Consider the following 19,564-nt stretch of genomic DNA (forward strand, 5'->3'; position numbering starts at 1 on the left):
GTTTGTTGAACACAGCCTCAGTTGCTAAATGTGACCGACCGTGACTTCAACCATACGTATTGAACGTTCTGTTTTTTTGACCAATAGCATTACTTCATAGGCGGGACTTGATAGTACCGCCTCTGGGCCTCAGCTTCTGTCATTCCCGAGCGGATTGTTTGTTGTCAAAATGGAGTTCTTACTCGGCAATCCGTACAGCACTCCCGTGGGCCAATGTATAGGTACGTTAGCCTTGAAATTGTTCATTAGAGATGTGATACTTCCTTCCCGTCACACAATTTGATCATGGGCAGACATTTGGTGTTTTCTACTAGGATTTACCTAAGGTTGCGCCAGTGCAATAGCCAGCTAGCGCACTCGCAGCAAACGTCATCTACTTGGAATGAGCTTTCAGCTAATGTTAGCCAGCTAACCGACCCAACTTAGTCCGCTGTAACGTTAATCGCAAATGCATTTACGTTAAGACACTCTCCATTTGTGTAGACGATGCAGTGTAGCCTTAAGGGAATGAAATGAGAGGGAATGACATGGGCAGTGTGGTGACTTTGCTAAAAGTGTCTTGCAGAATCTTAGCCAAGTTTAAGTTCAATATTTCCTTAGTTCCTGAACTCCGTGGTTTTCTTTTTAGTTGACCACCCTGTCCAGTCAGCCTAACTTAGTTGGTTTTAGTTTGAAATCTCAAGGCTCGGTGCTGTGGTGCGTATTCGTCCTGCAGAGGAGAGACGTGGCCCACCACATCCCTTTCATGTGGTTGCATCTATATTTGCATGCTGTTTGCAAAACTGCTAAGAGATAAACAGCCTCTGATCCCGAGCAGTCTCACCAAAGCTTTGCTGTGCCTTTATCAGAGATTTGTCTTCTGTGAGGTCTACGGAAAAGATTTTTTTTTGTCTGATAGTGGAAAAATGATGATCCACCCCAGTTGTCTGTGTGAGAGGCCACCATCATTGGTTCTGTTCGATAATTTCCCACATTGACTCGACACTAACAGCCTTTAGCCTCTTTATTTGTAAACGACTTTGAATTGATTTTGAATGCTAGTGTTGATGAAGTTATGAAGCTGGTCCTAAAGATCTGAAGCTGCATTTCCCGTTTCATTAACATTTAGTTAAGCCCCTTCCAAACAGATGTGGACCAAACATTAATTTCTCACACCACTGATTTGTGTTTACCTTTTAGTAAAAGCAGCAGCTGTCACAGAAACATTTAGTGAGTACATGTTTTCTGCTGAGAGTAAAAGCACAGCCAGCTGCTCAGCTTCTTATTACTTTTTCATCTCTTCCCCAACATGTGTTTCACTTACCAGAGGTAGAAAGTAGATAATGTGTTTTTTAATGAAGCTCATCAGTGCACTGGTTGGAAACAGTTCGGAGGAAGGACACCTCTATGAATAAGAGGGCCTTTGAATTGTCCTCTGGCCTGTTGTCCACCACCCAATGGTTAGCTGCTGTGTGCCATCCAAGACAGCCCCCAGGCACCAACTGTGAGCACTGTGTCAAACACTTTACTCCACAGAGGTCCTTCTAGGTCATGCATGGTGTGGACTGGATGCAGCACATCTTAGATTTCCCCATTTCACAGAGATGGCTGCAGTGTTGTACTGCCAGCTGTCTGTTGGGCTGTTGCAGTGGTATTGAACACCACAGCAGCAGGGCAAAGGATCAGCTTACCTGAAACAATGAGTGAGAGATGGAAGGAGGAGACAGGCCTGATGAGGGATGAAGAAGTTATAGAGCTTTTTCATTTCCTAAAGTGACTGAGGAGGTGGTGGAGGGGTTAAAGGTGGTGAATGATGTGTGCAGATGCCTGCCATGTGTGCTTTTTTTTTTGTTATTTTACATGAGGGGAAGTTCAAGCCGTGGTTTTCTTTTATGTTTTTTTTTCTCTTCATACTTCACCTTCATGATCACCGCTCTTTGCCCTTCTCCACTGCTGTACTTCTTTACATTTTACCTCATCTTCATTGGTTCTCGTATGGTTATTCTGAATTTCAAACAAATTGGGACAGGAGCAACAAAAGACTGGGAAAGTTGTGGAATGCTCCAAAAACACCTGTTTGGAACATTCCACAGGTAAGCAGGTTCATTGGTAACAGCTGAGAGTATCATGAAAGGGGCATCCTGGAAAGGCTCAATCGTTCACGCGCAAGGATGGAGAGAGGTTCACCGCTTTGTGAACATGTGATTGGATAAAGGATCTTACTACATGGACTCAGGAGCACTTGTAAAACCGATGTCACTAAACACCATTTGCAAATGACTGCATTCTGTTTTATTTACTTCTTACACAGCTTCCCAACTTCTCCAGAATTGGAGTTGTAGTAGAGAACGAAAGCAACACAGTCGGTCAGTCAGTCAGTGGTTCATTCACAGGTTTTGACTTGATTGAAGCAAAAGCAATCATAATGCACAGTAATAAATGAATGGAGACAATACATTAAAGGGATCGTTCCCTGTTTAGTGAAGCACTTATGGTATGGGAGTCTGTAGAGCTTTGTCGGTAGGCCCATAGAGTACATACAGTTTGCCATGTCATCTTTTTACACATGACTAGTTTCCACTGACTATCGTCCTTCACAGAATAACTCACAAAAATTTTAGTTCTAATTTTTTCCTTTTTTTCTCCAGTAAAGTGCCATTGAATGCAGTTTGCAGCCATAATCAATATTAAGGCAACCATCAACTCTTGCTGAGGTACATAGAGGAGGAAACAGTCAGCAAATACGTTAAAGACAGAAGGTCATTGTAAATGGAAAAGGAAGAGTCTTAAAAGAACAAAACGTGCAGAGATTAGGCCAGAGAGGGACAGAGATTTGTGGCTTTGTTGGCAGTGTGTGGCACGGCCTTCCACCGTTAAAGCCATGTGATCGACTGGCTTCACTGGTGTCGATTCCCAGGGCTGGGGGGATTGACACAACACCATGAATGAATGCACTCAGCGGGCATTTAACTTCATTAGCAAGGCACTGATTGTTCAGTGTCGTTCCGGCTCGTTTCACATGGAGAGATCAGATTTTTTCCTCTCTTTTCTCTCCTCCTCTGCCACTCGTGCTCTGCCCGGCCTTGACCTGACAATCCACTTGAGGAGATTACGTGGGATATCTCAGTGGCAGTCGTTGTTTTTTCTTCCAAACGTATGCTTTGCATACTCTACAGCCTAACACCAAGGCACAGCTTGGTTTTTTTAAATGCTGCTGAAATTCACTTGATGCCTCTGGTTTTTGTAGATAAGTGTGTTCGTAGGTGGGGACCCCCCCCCCCCAGGAAAATGCCCGTCTCTCTGTGCTTGCCCAGTGTGTGACAAGTTGATTAGAGAGGGGGAGGTAGAGCATGAATAAGTCATGGCTGTCAGGCTCATCCAACGTTGAGCTTCCCAAAAGGAAGGCAACACGGCCCAGCGAGAGGCTCTTGGCCTGGGCATGACAGCCTGCTCAGGGCCTCTGGGCTTCAGGGAGGGAAGCTCCTCCTGTCCAAGCTCAAGAATCGTCTAATGAGAATCTATCGACTGTCAGTCACAGGAACTCGGTCACAGCTTACTTCGGTAGAAAACCTTTTTTCCCCTTTCACTGCGAATCTCTCCCCACATGACCGCGATCCTCAAAGATATCAGCCTTCACAGACATGATGGATGGATTTGGGGGACGGGGAGAGGAGGGAGGAGGCAGAGCGAGGCACGCTGTGATGACTGCAATGCTACTTCATCACTGTTGCTTCTCATAGTCTGGGTCACATTATTTCCTGGCTGTAGCCAAAATGCTATTAAATGGTAGAGTGGAGTGTGAAGAGGAAAGCGGGTGTCTGTGGCTGAGCACACAGCCGAATCACACCCACAAGCAGCTTCACTGTCCTCTGAGATGTTAGCTTCCCTCTTTCCAGCTGACTGTTTGCTTCTTTTTAGTTCATTTGCGAGAGTTGGAGGCTTCGGAGCAACAGGTGGTGGACCATATTTTCCAGCACATTCTTGTGAGATTTGGAGATAACAGTGTTGTGAAAACTAAACGGAATGAAGAATTGTAGTAGTCTGAACCAAGACTTGATCTGGGATTAGTTTCCAGTCAGGCTATTAATGGTTCTGCTTGGACAGACTGTCCGCAGCTCAAAAAGAGAGCTATAAAGCAACAAAACATGTTCACCTGAATTTATAATTGCAGCAAGAAGCAGAGAAGAATTTTTCTTTCTAGGAAATATTCGCTGTTTTCTATCTTATTCATTGCATCAAACGGTCATCGCAGATCAAAATACAACAAATGCGAGACGTTGCTCCTGTATTTAGTCTTGTATTTGTTGTAAGCTGAGTGAATAAGGTCATGGCTTGAGATTTATTTTCCATTTATAAGCACAAGATGTTTGGCTGAATAAAAAGGGACGTTAGAGAGACACAGAGCTCTGAAGTCTTGTCACCACATGCTGACCTGCTTATGCAACAGTTTTACTTCCAATGTTATGTAAACCATGGGTTGCTTTAATTAGTGTGCATCAACTTTAGCACAGGCAACAACTGAGCCTGACTAAAATGCAGCATCATGATTACTGGTGAGACAGCTGGCAGGGTGTAAACGGTGGATCGGGTGTCAAAACTAGAATTGCTTCAGCGCCAGCCACCCTGAGGTTTGGGTTGTCAAGTATCCAAGATTTATAAAGGACTAGTGCTCGTATAAAACTTCACTATCTGCAGGTCACTTGTAGTCATAGACTTAAATTACATTACATTGGATGCTATAATAAAGAAAAGTCAGGCCAAAAATCAAGTGGAAATAACATTATGTAAGCTAAATATTCAGTTTTTTCTCTTATTCTGTCTTTTTGTGTTTTCCTCCAGAGAGAGCCACAGATGGAGGCCTACAGAATGAGGACTGGACCCTCAACATGGAGATCTGCGATATCATAAACGAGACAGACGAGGGGTGAGCCACCACACCTTTTAGACGTTAATCATTGTTGGGTTACAGTTTGCTTCAGCAGCGTTCTGTAGATTTAGTGAGGCGATGTGGCCTGAAAAGACTTGCGGTTCCTGAATTGGTCAATCCCACAACTTTCATTGTTGTGTCACACACTGGCTGACTGAGTGACTCCAGCAAATAATACACTGACTACAGTGCTTCACCAGCACCACAGAAAGCCTTTTGTTTTCTTTAGGTGTCATTGACTGAATGAACGAATGTAATGAATGAAATCTTATGTCACTCTCCTACAATTGGCGACTTCAGAGTAGATTTTTATGTGAGAACAAAAAAATGTGTCAAAGGGCCAAAAATGAAATGATGATTCATTGTTTTACTGCTCTGATCAGTGTTAGAAATAATTTCAACAAAAAGCTTTATCTGCTGTCTCCAGCATTCAGAACTTTTCATCAGACCAGAGAGAAGATTGTGCATTGCAGTATATGGTGGATGATGGAAGATTTTAACGTACAATAAAACATGCACACTTTTGCAACTTTCTTCCACAACACCGCTGAATGCCCTTGTGGTGATGTATCAGAGCGACAGCGTTTTCGGTTCACCCACAGTAAGGCATATTAAAACGACAGTTTTGCAGCCTAAATAAATGGAATTGTCAAGAGATCCCAGATAGGAAGAATATTGAACGTTGGCTTCTTTCATTTTTCCCTCAGCACTTTCCCCGGTCTCTTTTTCACATTCTTCAAGCCTACGCACACTCATTGTCTTGGCATGCAACATGGGGCCCTCTCTGTCACACCCAAAGCACACACAGAGAGGGAGTTCAGCTTCACAGAACACAGAACTTCTTGTCTTCAGCAAGTTAGACAACGTCTGCTTAGCTCCAGACTCAGACTCGAGGTTCAGGAGAATCTGGAACTGGAAATGACTTGTTTTGTAAACTTATGTCGTCTTAACACATGCCGCTGTGTGCTTCTTCCAAGCGTCTGATAAGTAGTGAAACTAGATACAGCACAACAGATGCACCATCCTACACCGAAAAGGTGAAATGCAACTCTGAAGCAGAAACAGACACACGTACAGAGTGCTGTCTGGACGCTATACATCACTTTCTGCTCTGTCCCCATCCGTTTCTGTCTGTTTCAGCTCCCTCGCTCAGTAAATGTACCGTATCTCATGAAGGAGCTCATAAAAGCTTATTACGCCTCATCTGCAGGGAAGAGATGGGCAGCGTGAGGCAGAAAGCCAACCTGAACTCTTCATGCATGGGCAGCTTTGATCTTGCCTTGGGAGAAACAGATCGTGACGCAGAAAGAAAAGAGAGAAACAGATGGTGTGACGGTTCCTCTCTGTCTTGGTCAGACAGTTCCACTGACAGACTGACTGGCATCTGTTATTGTGGCTCAGAAAAATCATTTATTCCAACAAAGTCAAAGATGCTACGCCTGCTCTCAGCTGGGGTGCTTTATCCAGCTGTATCTGCTCTGCCGTTTCCCTCCAGGCCAAAAGACGCCATGCGGGCGCTGAAGAAGAGGCTCTGTGGCAACAAGAACTACAGAGAAGTGATGCTGGCACTGACGGTGAGAGGTTCTTCCTTTTTTTTAATTGTAAGACATTAAATTGCAATTGTGTGAGGAGATTGTTTCCTGATGGCTTTATTCTCAGGAAGCCATATATAAGTTGTTAGTTCAGGATTCCACCCTGCATAAAACTTTCCAGACATTGTGTTCTTTCTTGGTCATTTACTCCACTTTGTCTCTTCTCTCGGCCACTGTCACGACTCTTTTTAGCCATGCTGTGTTTATACCCACCCACGTCTTCCACATCTCTGCTAGTTAAAAGCCTGTCTGTGTCATGAAGTCTTCTGTTTCTCAGCTGCCTGTCACCCACAAACTTTCCTGCTCTCCAGCTGTTTCATTTGCCGGCCTTCTGCCTCTGTTTAATACTCTCTCTCTCTCTCTCTCTACAGGTATTGGAGACATGTGTGAAGAACTGCGGTCACAGGTTTCATGTTCAGGTGGCCAACAGAGATTTCATCGACGGTGTGTTGGTCAAAATCATCTCCCCCAAAACCAACCCTCCAACCATTGTACAAGACAAAGTGCTGTCGCTCATACAGGTTGGGGCTTCTTTCTGTCTTTACTCACTAAGCCCAACTTCCATTGCGCTTTGAAAATGGCATCACGCAGGCCAGCGGTGGTCTCTGGGAGGCCAGGTGGGTGCCGTGTGCTCCACTTCCCAGGTGTTGCCCCACAGATGGCAGCCTCTGGTGTTATCTGGTTACCTGAGGTCACCTCCCTCGGCCAACAGGTGGTGTTCTCCATCTCTCTTTCCGCTGTCCTCTAATTATTTATAGGGACTTGTTGAAGGAGACCCCAGGGTGATTCCTCTTTTAGACTGTCTCCGTCGTTTTCTCTATGTATTTACACTATCAGAGATTGTGTTCTTTGACCATTACCTTTTCTTTTTTTGCACACAGGGCAGGATAAAAAAAGTCTTTGTACTGATCCTGTGATGTAGTTCTTTGTGTTAATTGTATGTGCTAATGTGTGTGTTGCATCAGGCCTGGGCTGATGCCTTCAGGAGTAGCCCTGATCTAACTGGTGTGGTTCACATTTATGAAGAGCTGAAGAGGAAAGGCATTGAGTTCCCAATGGCTGACCTGGATGCACTGTCTCCCATCCACACACCACAGAGGGTGAGAAGAAAGCAGTGCACATACAGTACAAACACGTATTTACAACAACGTGTTCCTGAGTCCATGTAGTAATGTCTTTTATACAATCATATGTTCACAAAGTGGTGAATCTCCCTCCATCCTTGCTTGTGAACGACATTCAAGCCTTTCATACACAATCATGATGCTATCACCTGTTACCAGTGAACCTGTTTAGTGAAGTGAATTGGGGTTACACATTCACATGGCAATGGGATCTTTTTCCCTTCCAGGGTACACCAGAGGTAGACCCAGCCATGATCAAGTACCTAGCCCCAGCCTCACCTGCTGCCAGGACTCCTCAACCTTCCCCGGTCCCCGCCTCTGCCACGCAGACCCCCCCGATGCCCAGCCCCATCACAGCAACCCCTGAACAGGTGAGGACATCGCCAGCAACCTTTGACCAATGAAAATGTAACTTTCTGCTGCACTTGTTGCTCCTAAGGTGAAGTCATTTATTCAAACAGCCTATTTCCCCTGAATCTGTCAATAAGGCCGATTTATCCAGACTTCAGCAATTAAGTTGTGAAGTACATAAATTAAAGCAGATTTCAAGATGTTATTTGGATGTCATGACTCATCTCTTGCCTTCGAGAACATCTGCAGCCCTGGATGTTGTTACATGACCTTGGACCTTCTGTGCTTTCAGATCGCTCGGCTGCGCAGTGAGCTGGATGTGGTGAGAGGAAACACCAAAGTCATGTCAGAGATGCTGACAGAGATGGTCCCCGGCCAGGAAGATGCCTCTGACCTAGAACTGCTTCAGGTTAGAGGCACATGATTACACTTTGAGGTCTATCTTAACCAAGTGCGTGCAACTTCACATAAATGTTTCATGTGGACTGTCAGTTGATGTGCTTTTAAAGATGCTTAACACATCAAGGGAAATCAAAATCAGAATACTTTTAGGAGCAAATCTTTTAAATGAAAGGGTCTTTCAAGAGATCATGCTTGCCAACAACTGTTGGGTCTATGTGCAGCCACTAGGGGGAGTAGCATCCTTAGCTTTCAGAGGACCCGCTCAACTCGCCTTCAGCGCATCAAGAGCCAGCTGGCTGTGGTGAAATTCCTGGAATTGGCAATTAACCAGTGGTATAGAAAGTCGTGTAGAGCTTAATCTCCTCATGGCAAATCCGCTCAGGTATTTGTGTCAGCTGCAAGGATCTGGCTCGGAGCTGAGGGACCTGTGCCAGTTGTAACGGTTATGTGGCACCTTTTCCGACTTTTCTTTTTCCAGCTGCAAGAGAAAAAGCGTCCACAGAATCTGTACACAGCTGAGCAAATATTTCTGACTTGCTCAGCACTGAATGCCTTGCAAAAAATATACATGCAGTACATTTATTGCATTGTTAATTCTCCTCCCATTCCAAAGTCTTATGTCATTAGTAGAAATACGGGTGCTTTCATGTTTGTGTGTCTGTCATTCTCTCATATTGTTCTCTCCTCTCTATACAGCTCCTTGTTTCTGTGTCTATCTCTTGATTTGTCAATTCATCTCCTGATCAATCTGTTGATGTGCCGACCTGTCAAGGAGCTGAACAGAACATGCAGAGCGATGCAGCAGAGAGTGGTCGAGCTGATTTCACGCGTCTCTAACGAGGAAGTGACTGAAGAGCTGCTACATGTCAATGACGACCTCAACAACATTTTCCTCCGATACGAGAGGTGCGATCAATCAAAGCATCACTCAGGCTTTATTTGTGCGGCACAGCAAGAGCCGCAGCGACACTCTTGTTTTTGTTACATGCCGTGATTTTCAGAGAAATCCACGTCAAGTTATTTTTTTTTTTTATGTTTTTCTACCTCATCAGAACTTAAAAGCTTGAAAATCACTTTGATGTCAGTGCAGTTTCTGCCTGTCCACCAGCTGAACTTGGCGCTTTTGCTTGATGTTTTCGGTCCAGAATGTTTAATGGATAAATAATTGGTGCTTGTTAGAACTTTGCTGGTTGGATGAACTTGATCTCAGTCAACAGTTTTGAAGATGCGATTACTCCAAGCTTATCGATGAAAAATGGAGTTTTTGAGAGGACATGCTTAACACAGATTGAACAAGGTTTGAGTTCAAACGTCACAAAGTTGCAGAGCTTATATGAAGAACTGCATAATTCATTCCCTTTTAAACATTCTGCAGCTTCACGCTGATGAAATGTCTCTTTCATGAGCTTTCTGGAGATGAAACGTGGAAGCATTTGAACCTCACAAAGCTTGTGGTAAAACATTCAAAGGTTTTCTGCTGCTTGCAGGTACGAGAGGTACAGGTCAGGTAGAGCTGCGCAGAACAACGGGGTGAGTACAATCAACAGAAACCCATCAAATGCCCCAAATTCTCTCCTCGGATTGGTTGTTTTCTGTTTGCTTTTTAGCCTGTTTTCAGAAAAATTCTCATCTCTTTATTTTACATTTCAGTACATCTACATTTGCATCGCCTGTGGCAGTTTGTCTTACATTAATGCCATGAGAGATGTTCCAAACATAAACCATTTTAGTATCTGAATTAATAATTAGTGTTTACTGTATATTATACTTGCATACAAGATCCACTGCAGCATTAATATGTAATGCGTGCGGATTGTATTTAGCTTGATTAAAACTGGAGGAGCAAAGCAGAATTAGTTCCAATTTACTATTTAGAGAGTACATTTGCCAGTATCAGTGATTCGCCAGAGGATTGGGGCATCTCTCACTACATCCCACATAGCTGCTTGTTTTTGCATTCTGTTGATCTTTCTGTGTGTTCTGTCTGTTTGTGTTGTGGCTAGCTGATGGAGGCAAGTATGACTCTAGTATCACTTTCAGTCCCAGCCAGCGTGCCGGGGTGAACAGTGATGAACTGTTAACACGTCTGCTATATGGAGCTAATGCTTAGACCCATATGACGTGTCAGCATCAGTACCACCGTATGAGTCTAGATACTGTGTGTCCTTCCCTCCCCTTCCTTCTTGCCCTCTGTCTCATACATTTGAAGTCTGTTTATTCAACCCTCACTATTGTTCCTGTGCATAGCCTCCAATCCACAGCTACTCACCCACATTGTGTTCAAATTGTGTAAACAGTCAATCCTGTAGACTTTCGGTAGCTACAAAGTATTCTCTGTCTCCCTCTGTATACAAAGGGCAAACACTCTGTAATCTAATTTCCTCAACAGCCTCATAAGCTTCCTCCCTCTCTGTTTGCTGCCTGAACTTGGTTACATTCATTTTGAGCAAAACTTCAAAAGCAGCGCATATTGACGTTGTTTCGGGCTTATTTACATCCTCACATTTTTCTTCAGATGTTGAATGAGGCCACAGAAGACAACCTGATAGACCTGGGCCCAGGCTCCCCTGCCGTGGTCACGCCCAGGATCGCCTCCAGCCCCCCACCCCACTCCACCACCGCCGGGGCCACTGCCTCCCCAAAGCTAAACCCCACCACGGCCTCGCTGTCCTCTGCACTAGCTGGGCTTGGTAAGAACAAAACACTGTCATGTCTGTTACCCATCATGGAGAAAAAGAGACTTCTTGCCTCCAAATCCCAACTATCATACACTCACTCTCACCAGAGCTGGAACATCCCGCCTCCCCTCTAGTCTCTGCAGACCTGGCATTGGAGAAGCAGCAGAGTGTAAAAAAGGCTCATAATCTGGCTACTAATGGGAAATCAGCCCAGCAACATAACTCATTGTGAGACACTCCTCCCTGCCACTGCTAGTGTCTGCCCTTCAGTATGCACAGGATTCTAATTACAGCTTAGATATATTGCTGCTCTTGTTGATCTCGATGTAGAGGCAGCGACGCAGCGCTAAATCTTTGTCGCATTTTTTTATTCCTTCCATATATCCTGTCACTTTTCTGCTCTCCTCTCTCGCTGCCTCCCTCTCCAGATGTGGGGTCAGACAGCGTGAGCGGTACCCTGTCCTCTCTATCAGGCCGCAACCAGGATGACTTTGACATGTTTGCCCAGACCAGAAGCTGCTCTCTGGCTGAGCAGCGTAAAAAGTAAGGCTGGATTTCTAAATTTTGCTTCTGGGGCAGCCCAGATCCTCTCATGTTATTATTCAGGGTGTCATTTATTTTAATTAAAGAGCTATTCATAACCACCTTTAATCTTTAAAATAAAGTCCACCCATGGGCGCTTTTACAGTTTTGCTCTGTGATGTTCACTGCATACAGGTTTTTTTTTCTTGATTAAGTTTTATACTTCATTTTTTGATGTGCCCACTGTCCCTTAACCTGCCCTTACTACATCTCCTTATGCCAGTTATTTCCTCATGCATTTTCCTGGAATGACTTTTGAATACCTCCAGGCTATGGATGTTAATCTGATATTTTCTCCACCAAGAACTTGTTGCCTTCAGCCGTATGTTGGAACATTTAGGTGGAGACAATAAAAGTGATAAAGTGAGGGCAAGTTTCTCAGTTGAGGAAAACGTGTAGAAGGAACTTTTCTCTTCCTGACTCCTTTGCATTGTTGTCTATTTGGGTGTTTTTTTGTGGAGACTTTTGCCTTCTTTTCCACTTCTATGGATTTGTTCCTGTTCTTCATGAATGTTTGTGCAAACTGCCATGTCTGTACCACATAACAGCAACACCGCTGGGTTAAATCCGGCCAGTGACCTTTGTTGCATTTGATTCTGCTCTTTCTGTCTTTTAACTCTGTGCTGTCTTATAAAGACAATTTGGCCCAAAAAAGAAAAAGAAATTTAGAAAATGGGTGAAAAATGCTGTGTGCTGTTTTGACAGTGTTAAAAAAAGACTTTCAGGGTGTATTTTTCCATCATTTCATCATTTTGTTTTGGTTAATGCTTCATTCTGCTGCATCAGTGCTGCTAACTATGTCGTTTATGTTCTCGTGTGCAGTGTAAAATATGAGGACCCTCAGGCTCTGGGAGGCCTGGCCTCGGCTTTGGATGTGAGACAACAGAACACAGGAGGGGTGAGTACACTGATGCATGCAGTTTAATGCAGCTTTCACCCATATATGGAGTGTGGGTGTGCTGTGTTGTTCACATGGCCAGAAAGCCTTCCCGTACCAGTCTGTCCTCAGCCCTCTGTCACTCCCTGCATGTGATGGTCTGTTAGACTATGTTCGACAGTGGCATTTGTTCTGTGTGCAGTGGTACTCGAAATTTGTGTATTGACTATTGCTATTACTGAATAGCTAAAAAAATATCTTGCGATGCGGAAACTGTACAAGTGTCAAGCGTGCCTATAAATAAGTCGTCAAAATGGTACCATTTGTGCCATTTTTTTTTTGCATTTGTTCTGGGTTAGCTCCTTGGTTCTAGCAGTTCTGGATTCAGATTCGTTCTTCAAACCAGATCTATCAGAACTTTCTTCATTCAGTTTCAGTTTATTAAAATAAAACACGACACAGTCAGGTTCATGCAGAAAGTCAAACACAACACCCAGTTTCAAGGTTTTCGTAGTCATTCTCCCCGTCTGTGCACACATTGCGACATATTTGCACGGTTATCACCATGTACACAGATGATTCTGAAACCTGAACTGCTATACACACACACACACACACACACACACACGGTGCTGATTGCACATACCATCCCCCTTTTTTTAGTTCAGTGCCTCGGACAGTACTTTCACTCGAGGGAGTCTTTTTTTCCCCCTTTTGTTTTCTTCACTTTCATCTTTATGGAATGAACCTTTCACCCTTTTCTTTTGTTCCCTCCTCTTTTTTCCTCCTTTAAATGGCGATCGTCTCTTGCATATTTGACTTCTCCTCTGTCTCTCTCTCTCTCTGCACTGAGTGCTATGCTGTGGTGGGGCCTGCTACCTTTCTTCTCTTGTGTAAGGTGTTGTTCTGTTGTTGATTCAGCTGAGGGTAAAAGGGGATGATAACCCGGCAGATCAGGAGCTGCCCATAGACAGCTGGCTTATTACCCAAGGAATGGTGAGGACTCCATCCTCAGTGTGTCCTCCTACCCCTCCCTCATGTCCCCCATCACCCCTGCTCTCATCCTCCTGCGGCATCATCCATAATCCTCATGAGCTGCTCTTCATTTTTCAGCCTCACCTCACGGCTCTGTCCCTGAATGCTTGAACAAGCCCAGTACCAACAAAGTTTCCCCCCACTAAGAGCATCCACCTCCATGTCACGTGCAGAGGTTGTACTGAGTGTTGGGCAATATGACGACACCTTCAGACTTTAGGTGCTAATTTTGCTCTGCTCTTTCTGCTGATGTCTCTTTAATATCTGGTTTACTGGTTGTATTAGGCAGTGTTGCAAATCAAAATGCTTCATGGTGATACTGAATTTACAGGATTTTTGTATGATCAAATATCTTGATTTGTTCAGAAATAATAAAAAAAACCTTCTTTAACAGCAGTGATAATAATAAAAAGTAAATCTTTAGGTCTTTCATTGACACAAGTTTATCAATTTCATTTACAGAAAACCTTATGTATTGCTGCAGTGATATAAGATTACTTGGGTTTTGCCCATATTGCCCACCTCTGCTGCACTCTGTTGACATGGACAAGCATTACTGATGCTTCCCAGTTTAATGCCTCCCCTTTTTGGAGGGGATACTTCCATCAACTCGATCCATCTCTTAACAGCCGCACGCTGAAACAGCAGATACTTCTACTACACAGCAATGTCAGCAATGATGAACATTGTTCAAGCGCTGATAACATATCATCCGAGCATTGAAGAATAAGGAAATGGATGGTGGCTTGCTGTGTAGTGGAGAGTATTTATCAGCTGTCCTCTAACTGTCTTTGGATCTTAGATGATACACTAGATGTAACAACGTCACATTTCTCACACTAACCAGCAGTAGATCAACTAACAGACGAATCAGTAGTTGTAATATTTGTAACAGTGTGATGATTAAGTTGATGTTCTGACTGAATATTTGAATATAAATGACTGCATGTATATCAGCTGTGAGTCATGATAGGAACAGCGTGCTTTTCTAAGACAATGCCCCCCCTCCTTCACACAGCTGCATGTGTTTTTTTTTTTTCCTGTGAATGACATCCACTGCCTTGACCTTTATTTTGAAAGGCTCCTTCACTGCGTTAACTGTGATCTCATGAGGAAACCTCACCCGTGCCGTCTGTAGTATTGAACAGGGCCACAGGAAAAAGGCTTCTGATGTCTCTTTTCAACTTTGACATCAGGTCGACATCAAATGTGGACTTTGACTTCATCGTTTAGGCAGTGAAAGGATGTGGAAGAACTTTTCTGCTTTTGTAAAAGCATGCCAGTATCTTTTCCAGTTTCCCTTAATTGTTACTCCTCATGGATGGAATTAAGCTTCTTGAGCCACAGTAGAAAGTTTCCTTTCTCAGCCACACGTAACGCAACACACCTTCCTAGCTTTCCTGATTCACTGTGATCGGTTGGTGCCCACACAAACATGAACACCATCGCACACCGTCCACCCTGACATGGCTTCCATCATCACAGTCACTGCACGCCATGCAGCGTTCGTGTGTGTGTGTGTGTGTGTGTGTGTGCGCGGGTGCGCTCTCCATCTCTGTATATTCCGTGGGATCGCCCTGCCTCTCGACGGTCCCTGTGCTTTCAGCTTCTCCCATCCGATCAATCTCTTAATCACATTCAAGTGATTTGCTAATTAACTAATGATGTGGAATAATTAACGCTGCTGTGTGACATTAGTCGGCAGCTGTTAAGCCATGTCAGCACTACAGAACTAATGAGAACAATACCCAACCTGGGAAATCCTGTTCTCATAGAAGACAGCTGAGTCGCGCAGCACAAAGTCAGAGCACAGACTTGAGAGGGGTTGAGTGTGTCTTCTGAGCAAATGTTTTACTTTTGTTCTCATTTTTGATTTTTTTTTTTTTTTTTTTGTTCATCTTCCTCTCCGAGCCTTTGGTGATTCCTATTCCTGTTATTTTTGCGTGTTTGTGTGTGTGTGCGTGTTATAATTTCTGTTCTTGTTGTCTGGGTTTGGTGTTTTTCTGTTGTGTGGCTTTGGTGCTACCCCTTGGTCTGTCCATGGCTTTGCTCCATAGATCCCCGTATCGCAGTCCTCTGTCATGGATGACATAGAGGAGTGGCTCTGTGCTGACGTGGTGAGACTTCTTTACCTTGATTTATATCTTTTTCTCTTCGTTCTCTCTCTCTCTCTCTTCTCTTCTTGGTTTTGTTTTTGCCTTTTCTTTTGGTAGCACACATTTCATCTTGCCATCTCACGTATAACTGCATACATTTTACTTTAGTCTCCTTTCTCGTCACGTTTTTTTCATTCACTCTAATCTAATGTGTTTCCACCCGTGGCTGACATATAACAGTTTCCTGTGAGGTCTGTCTTCCAAACGCTAAAACAGTTAACCAAGTCAAAACAGTTGATATGAGCTTCCTTAACATACTGTATGCATGCAGAGGTTGTGGAGTCTGGCTCTAGAGGGTCCCTTGTTTTCTTCACCTGGGGAAGTGTGGAAGGATGCATGATTGACGGGTCCTTCATGAGGACTTTGAATGGATTTTCCTCAGTTTGCGTGAACTTCACTGGCGTTTGACTTGTATGATGCTTTTTGCACTGTTCAGGTTTGTTTTTGTCTTTTGAAACAAAGACAACTCCATTAATGATACTTTGTGCCAAAATGCGCACGTTATCTCATGACTTTTTGTCTTCTTAATAGAAAGGGGATGCCGCAGAGGAAGGGGTGACCAGTGAAGGTATAGACTGATCAGATTTATGTGTGTTGCACTTCTGTTCATTTTCACCCTTGAGCTGATTCAAAATGTACCACAGACGAACCCTCACTTTCCCATGTCTGTGACAAATCAATTTGTTTCCCTCAGAGTTTGATAAGTTCCTGGAGGAGCGAGCGAAGGCAGCAGACTCTCTGCCATCTCCCTCCGGAGCCAACCCCGCTCACCCCACCCGCGCCCCTGGTGGCTCCCACAAGAAGGCTGAACGGACGGAGGACGCCCTCTTTGCCTTGTAGACTGATCTCAGAGGACCTCGATCTCTTCTTTAGGGCATCTAAAGGTCCTCACCCTAAATGATTCCTCCCAAACAGTCCTTCCAGTCCCATTTCATCGCTGACTGGCTGTGGTGTGGCAAGTGATGTCCACCTCCTCGTCATTGTCTTGCCACCATGTTGCTCAAACATGCAGAGGTCCAACATGTTTACTGCGCACAACTGTGTTGCATTTTACTCTATATGGATGTATTAATCTGTTCATGTGGGATGTACTACTCGCAGCGCTGCATCTCATTCTTAATGCACCACCAAAGGAAGACAAGTTGTCTGATGTGGTTTCAAAATGTGGCATATTACTGCGAGATTAACGGAAAACGTTCACTGCGGGTCAATGATTGAGTCAGTATGGAAACATACAATTAGGATTATATTGTGTTGTTAAACTACATTCAGCTAATTGCTAATTTATGCATTTATTGTTTTTGTCCTGTACTGCGTACTAGCGCTGTGGTTATGGTCAATCCATGCAGTTTTTTCTCCCCACAAATACTCCAGTTAGAGAGCCATGCTTTTAATACTGAGATATGTGTGGAATGGCAACATGTTTTATTACCCAATTTGCCTGCAGCAGTGTGGAGAAAAGACTTTTGTTCGCAGGCTAATTTTGCTAACTAGGAATATAATAGCTAAATCTTACCTAATCTTGATGAGCGTATGCCAGCATTCCTCCAACCAAAGGGAATAAAAAACAAAACAAAAAAAATCGAAAAAGCACATTGGGCTCTCCGTTATGGATTTCAAACAGCTGAGGGGAAGGATTGTGCTCATGGAATATGTCCCATCAGTCTTTTCAGTCCTCTGAAAAGCTGCAACAAACTAGCTGAGAAAAATGTGTTCTTGAACAATTGCAAACACTTTTAGCCATTCCAAAGAATATTGAGGCTTTAATTACCAACTAGCACTGAATTTTAGCTGCCAAACAATTATCGTGTTCATGTGTTATAAATGTTGAAGGGTCATGAACATTTTCCTTCCCCTGCTATATCAATATTTGTGCACTTTGAAACAAAAACAAGTCTGTATTTTGTCCTTTGTGTTTACAAGATCGTTACTATTTTTCTAGGGGATGGGAAGTGGTCTTTAGATGGACATCATTTTGCACATAAGTTTTCTAACTGTGTATCTGCAGCGCGCGTTCACATAGAAGTGGATTAATGGACTGTTAAATTTAGGATTGTAAAAACTGTTATTAAAAGTTACGGAAAGATGCAAAACAAAACATGGCATTTAAGTTATCAGCATGACTTATCGCTGTCACCATAATCGAGTGAAAGACAAAACGTATAGCTTACAGAAATGCACTGTTGTAAAACATGTATTCATGTAGTAGGTAAATCTTCACTTACTCTATACTATGTAATCTATATACCTCATAATACAGGGATTTTAGTTTCTGTATCTGGTTAAAAAAATGTATTGGCTCATACTTGTATCCAGAAGAAAGAGAAGTTTATGTGTTATTTTATCCCCTGATTGTATTTTTATAGTTCATGTAAAAAAGAAGAAAAGATGTTTGTACCCTTCATCATTGATCTTTTTGTGGTTGAGGCTGAAGCATGCAGCAAACAAACCCAATTGTACTTTCTTTGATTTGCGCAGTCAAAGACGTACTTTCATACTCGGCGTATTTTCATTCTCCTGTGATTCATCTGCTCTTGTTGGAGCTGCTGCCAAGCATCTGTGTGATTGACTGATTTCAGCAAAGTAGCTCCAACTGGAGTTTGTCTTTGGTGTGGTTAAGATTGCACTTTGAGGCAAAAAGCAATCCTGTCTTCATTCCAGCTCTTTTGCCGAGGCTCTGCTTTGTTTTAACGTTTCTCTGCACTTGAAAGATTTTTTTTTTTTTCTTTCAGTCCATTTAAGACCAAAAGCCTTGTCAGTCGAGGCAGTCCATTTGAATCTCCTCCCAAGTTGTAAAAGCCTAATCGTGCTTCAGATTTGCTCGTTGAATTATCTGTTGTCAGTGCAGGCCTTCCACCAGAGGGAAATATTTCTTATACTTGTTAACATAAATGCAGTGATGGCATTGAAAAATGATTTGTGTCTACATAATCACTATGATTAAATATTTAGAAAATTAATGATTAATGAGCTTTAACTTTTTTTTTTTAATGCCGTAAGGTTATATAGGTTTAGTAGGGTTGACAGGTAACTGAGATAATAGCGTTAAATTTACAATCAGCCATTGTGTTCACTTTGAAAAACGTACCCTGCAGGCTGAACGGAGACGATTACTAAAAACATAACAAGAGATCCTTTAAAAGGGAACGTGAGTATTTTTCTGTTTGTGTGTTACATGTCTCTGGGTCTGTAACAGAGTGTATTGTGTGACTTGCTTTTATGAGGCTTAAGTCTCCGAGTGCAACATGTATTCCTCGAAATTCTAGTTATCTCAAAATGGTAAATGAATGTCTTTTAACATTGATGAAGCAGAACTGATGTTTTGTGGACATGGAAGAGAGGCTTGTTTTCTGTCCGAGTCCCATGTCTGCTTGGCTGTGCCGTCTGCTGCCATTGCTAATGGTCAGATTTTTGTTTGACCGAATGCACGTATATAACTGCCCAATAAAACACTAGCAATGTGTGACCTCTACCTCACAACTGTTTGTGGTTATTTTACGATTCAGGGCCGTGTGACAGTCTCTTGCTTCCTCTTCATGCACAATGCTGATGCAACCAGCCCTCAATCTTGCGCTGTACTGGTCATTCATGTCACATGAGCCCCTCGCCCCCTCCTGTATGCTGGTCATAGACACTTCATCCGTTCCAGTAGCTTAGCACACGTAGAATGTAAACAAATCTTGGTCACATGCAGATTTTAGAAAGGTTTGCTTCCTTCAGCTGCCTGTAGAGCATCAGCGGCAGGTTTCCAAAAATCACATGGACAAGTGAATAAGACATGCACCTCAATACAAACACACACCATCACTAACAATGCCAGGCTTGCTGACATGCTTTTAAAATAACTCCACTCCCCCTTGT

General features: G+C 43.3%; 1 protein-coding gene across 3 annotated transcripts; it reads left to right on the plus strand.

The window, feature by feature from the left end:
• The first annotated feature begins 130 nt into the window (after positions 1-130).
• Positions 131-19,175, plus strand: tom1l2a (target of myb1 like 2 membrane trafficking protein a). 3 transcript variants are annotated; one of them, XM_076751879.1, is made up of 16 exons: positions 131-221; positions 4,819-4,903; positions 6,402-6,480; positions 6,870-7,019; positions 7,464-7,598; positions 7,850-7,993; positions 8,266-8,382; positions 9,148-9,281; positions 9,863-9,905; positions 10,891-11,065; positions 11,482-11,596; positions 12,458-12,533; positions 13,434-13,508; positions 15,605-15,664; positions 16,235-16,271; positions 16,398-19,175. In XM_076751879.1, the coding sequence occupies exons 1-16, from the start codon at positions 170-172 to the stop codon at positions 16,541-16,543; spliced, it is 1,623 nt and encodes a 540-aa protein (XP_076607994.1). In that variant the 5' UTR covers positions 131-169; the 3' UTR covers positions 16,544-19,175. The 3 variants fall into 3 exon arrangements, with proteins under 3 accessions (XP_076607994.1, XP_076607995.1, XP_076607996.1); XM_076751880.1 differs by lacking the exon at positions 13,434-13,508; XM_076751881.1 differs by lacking the exons at positions 13,434-13,508; positions 15,605-15,664.
• Positions 19,176-19,564: the final 389 nt, after the last annotated feature.

Source organism: Chaetodon auriga, chromosome 16 (genome assembly GCF_051107435.1).
Source record: "Chaetodon auriga isolate fChaAug3 chromosome 16, fChaAug3.hap1, whole genome shotgun sequence".
Classification (NCBI taxonomy): Eukaryota; Metazoa; Chordata; class Actinopteri; order Chaetodontiformes; family Chaetodontidae; genus Chaetodon; species Chaetodon auriga.

Excerpts from the sequence above, each read along its gene's own strand:
- tom1l2a (XM_076751879.1), top strand. The coding sequence starts at position 170 with ATGGAGTTCTTACTCGGCAATCCGTACAGCACTCCCGTGGGCCAATGT. Across the intron at positions 7,599-7,849 it reads CCATCCACACACCACAGAGG|GGTACACCAGAGGTAGACCC; the intron begins GTGAGAAGAAAG and ends TTTCCCTTCCAG. Across the intron at positions 11,066-11,481 it reads CTCTGCACTAGCTGGGCTTG|ATGTGGGGTCAGACAGCGTG; the intron begins GTAAGAACAAAA and ends CTCCCTCTCCAG.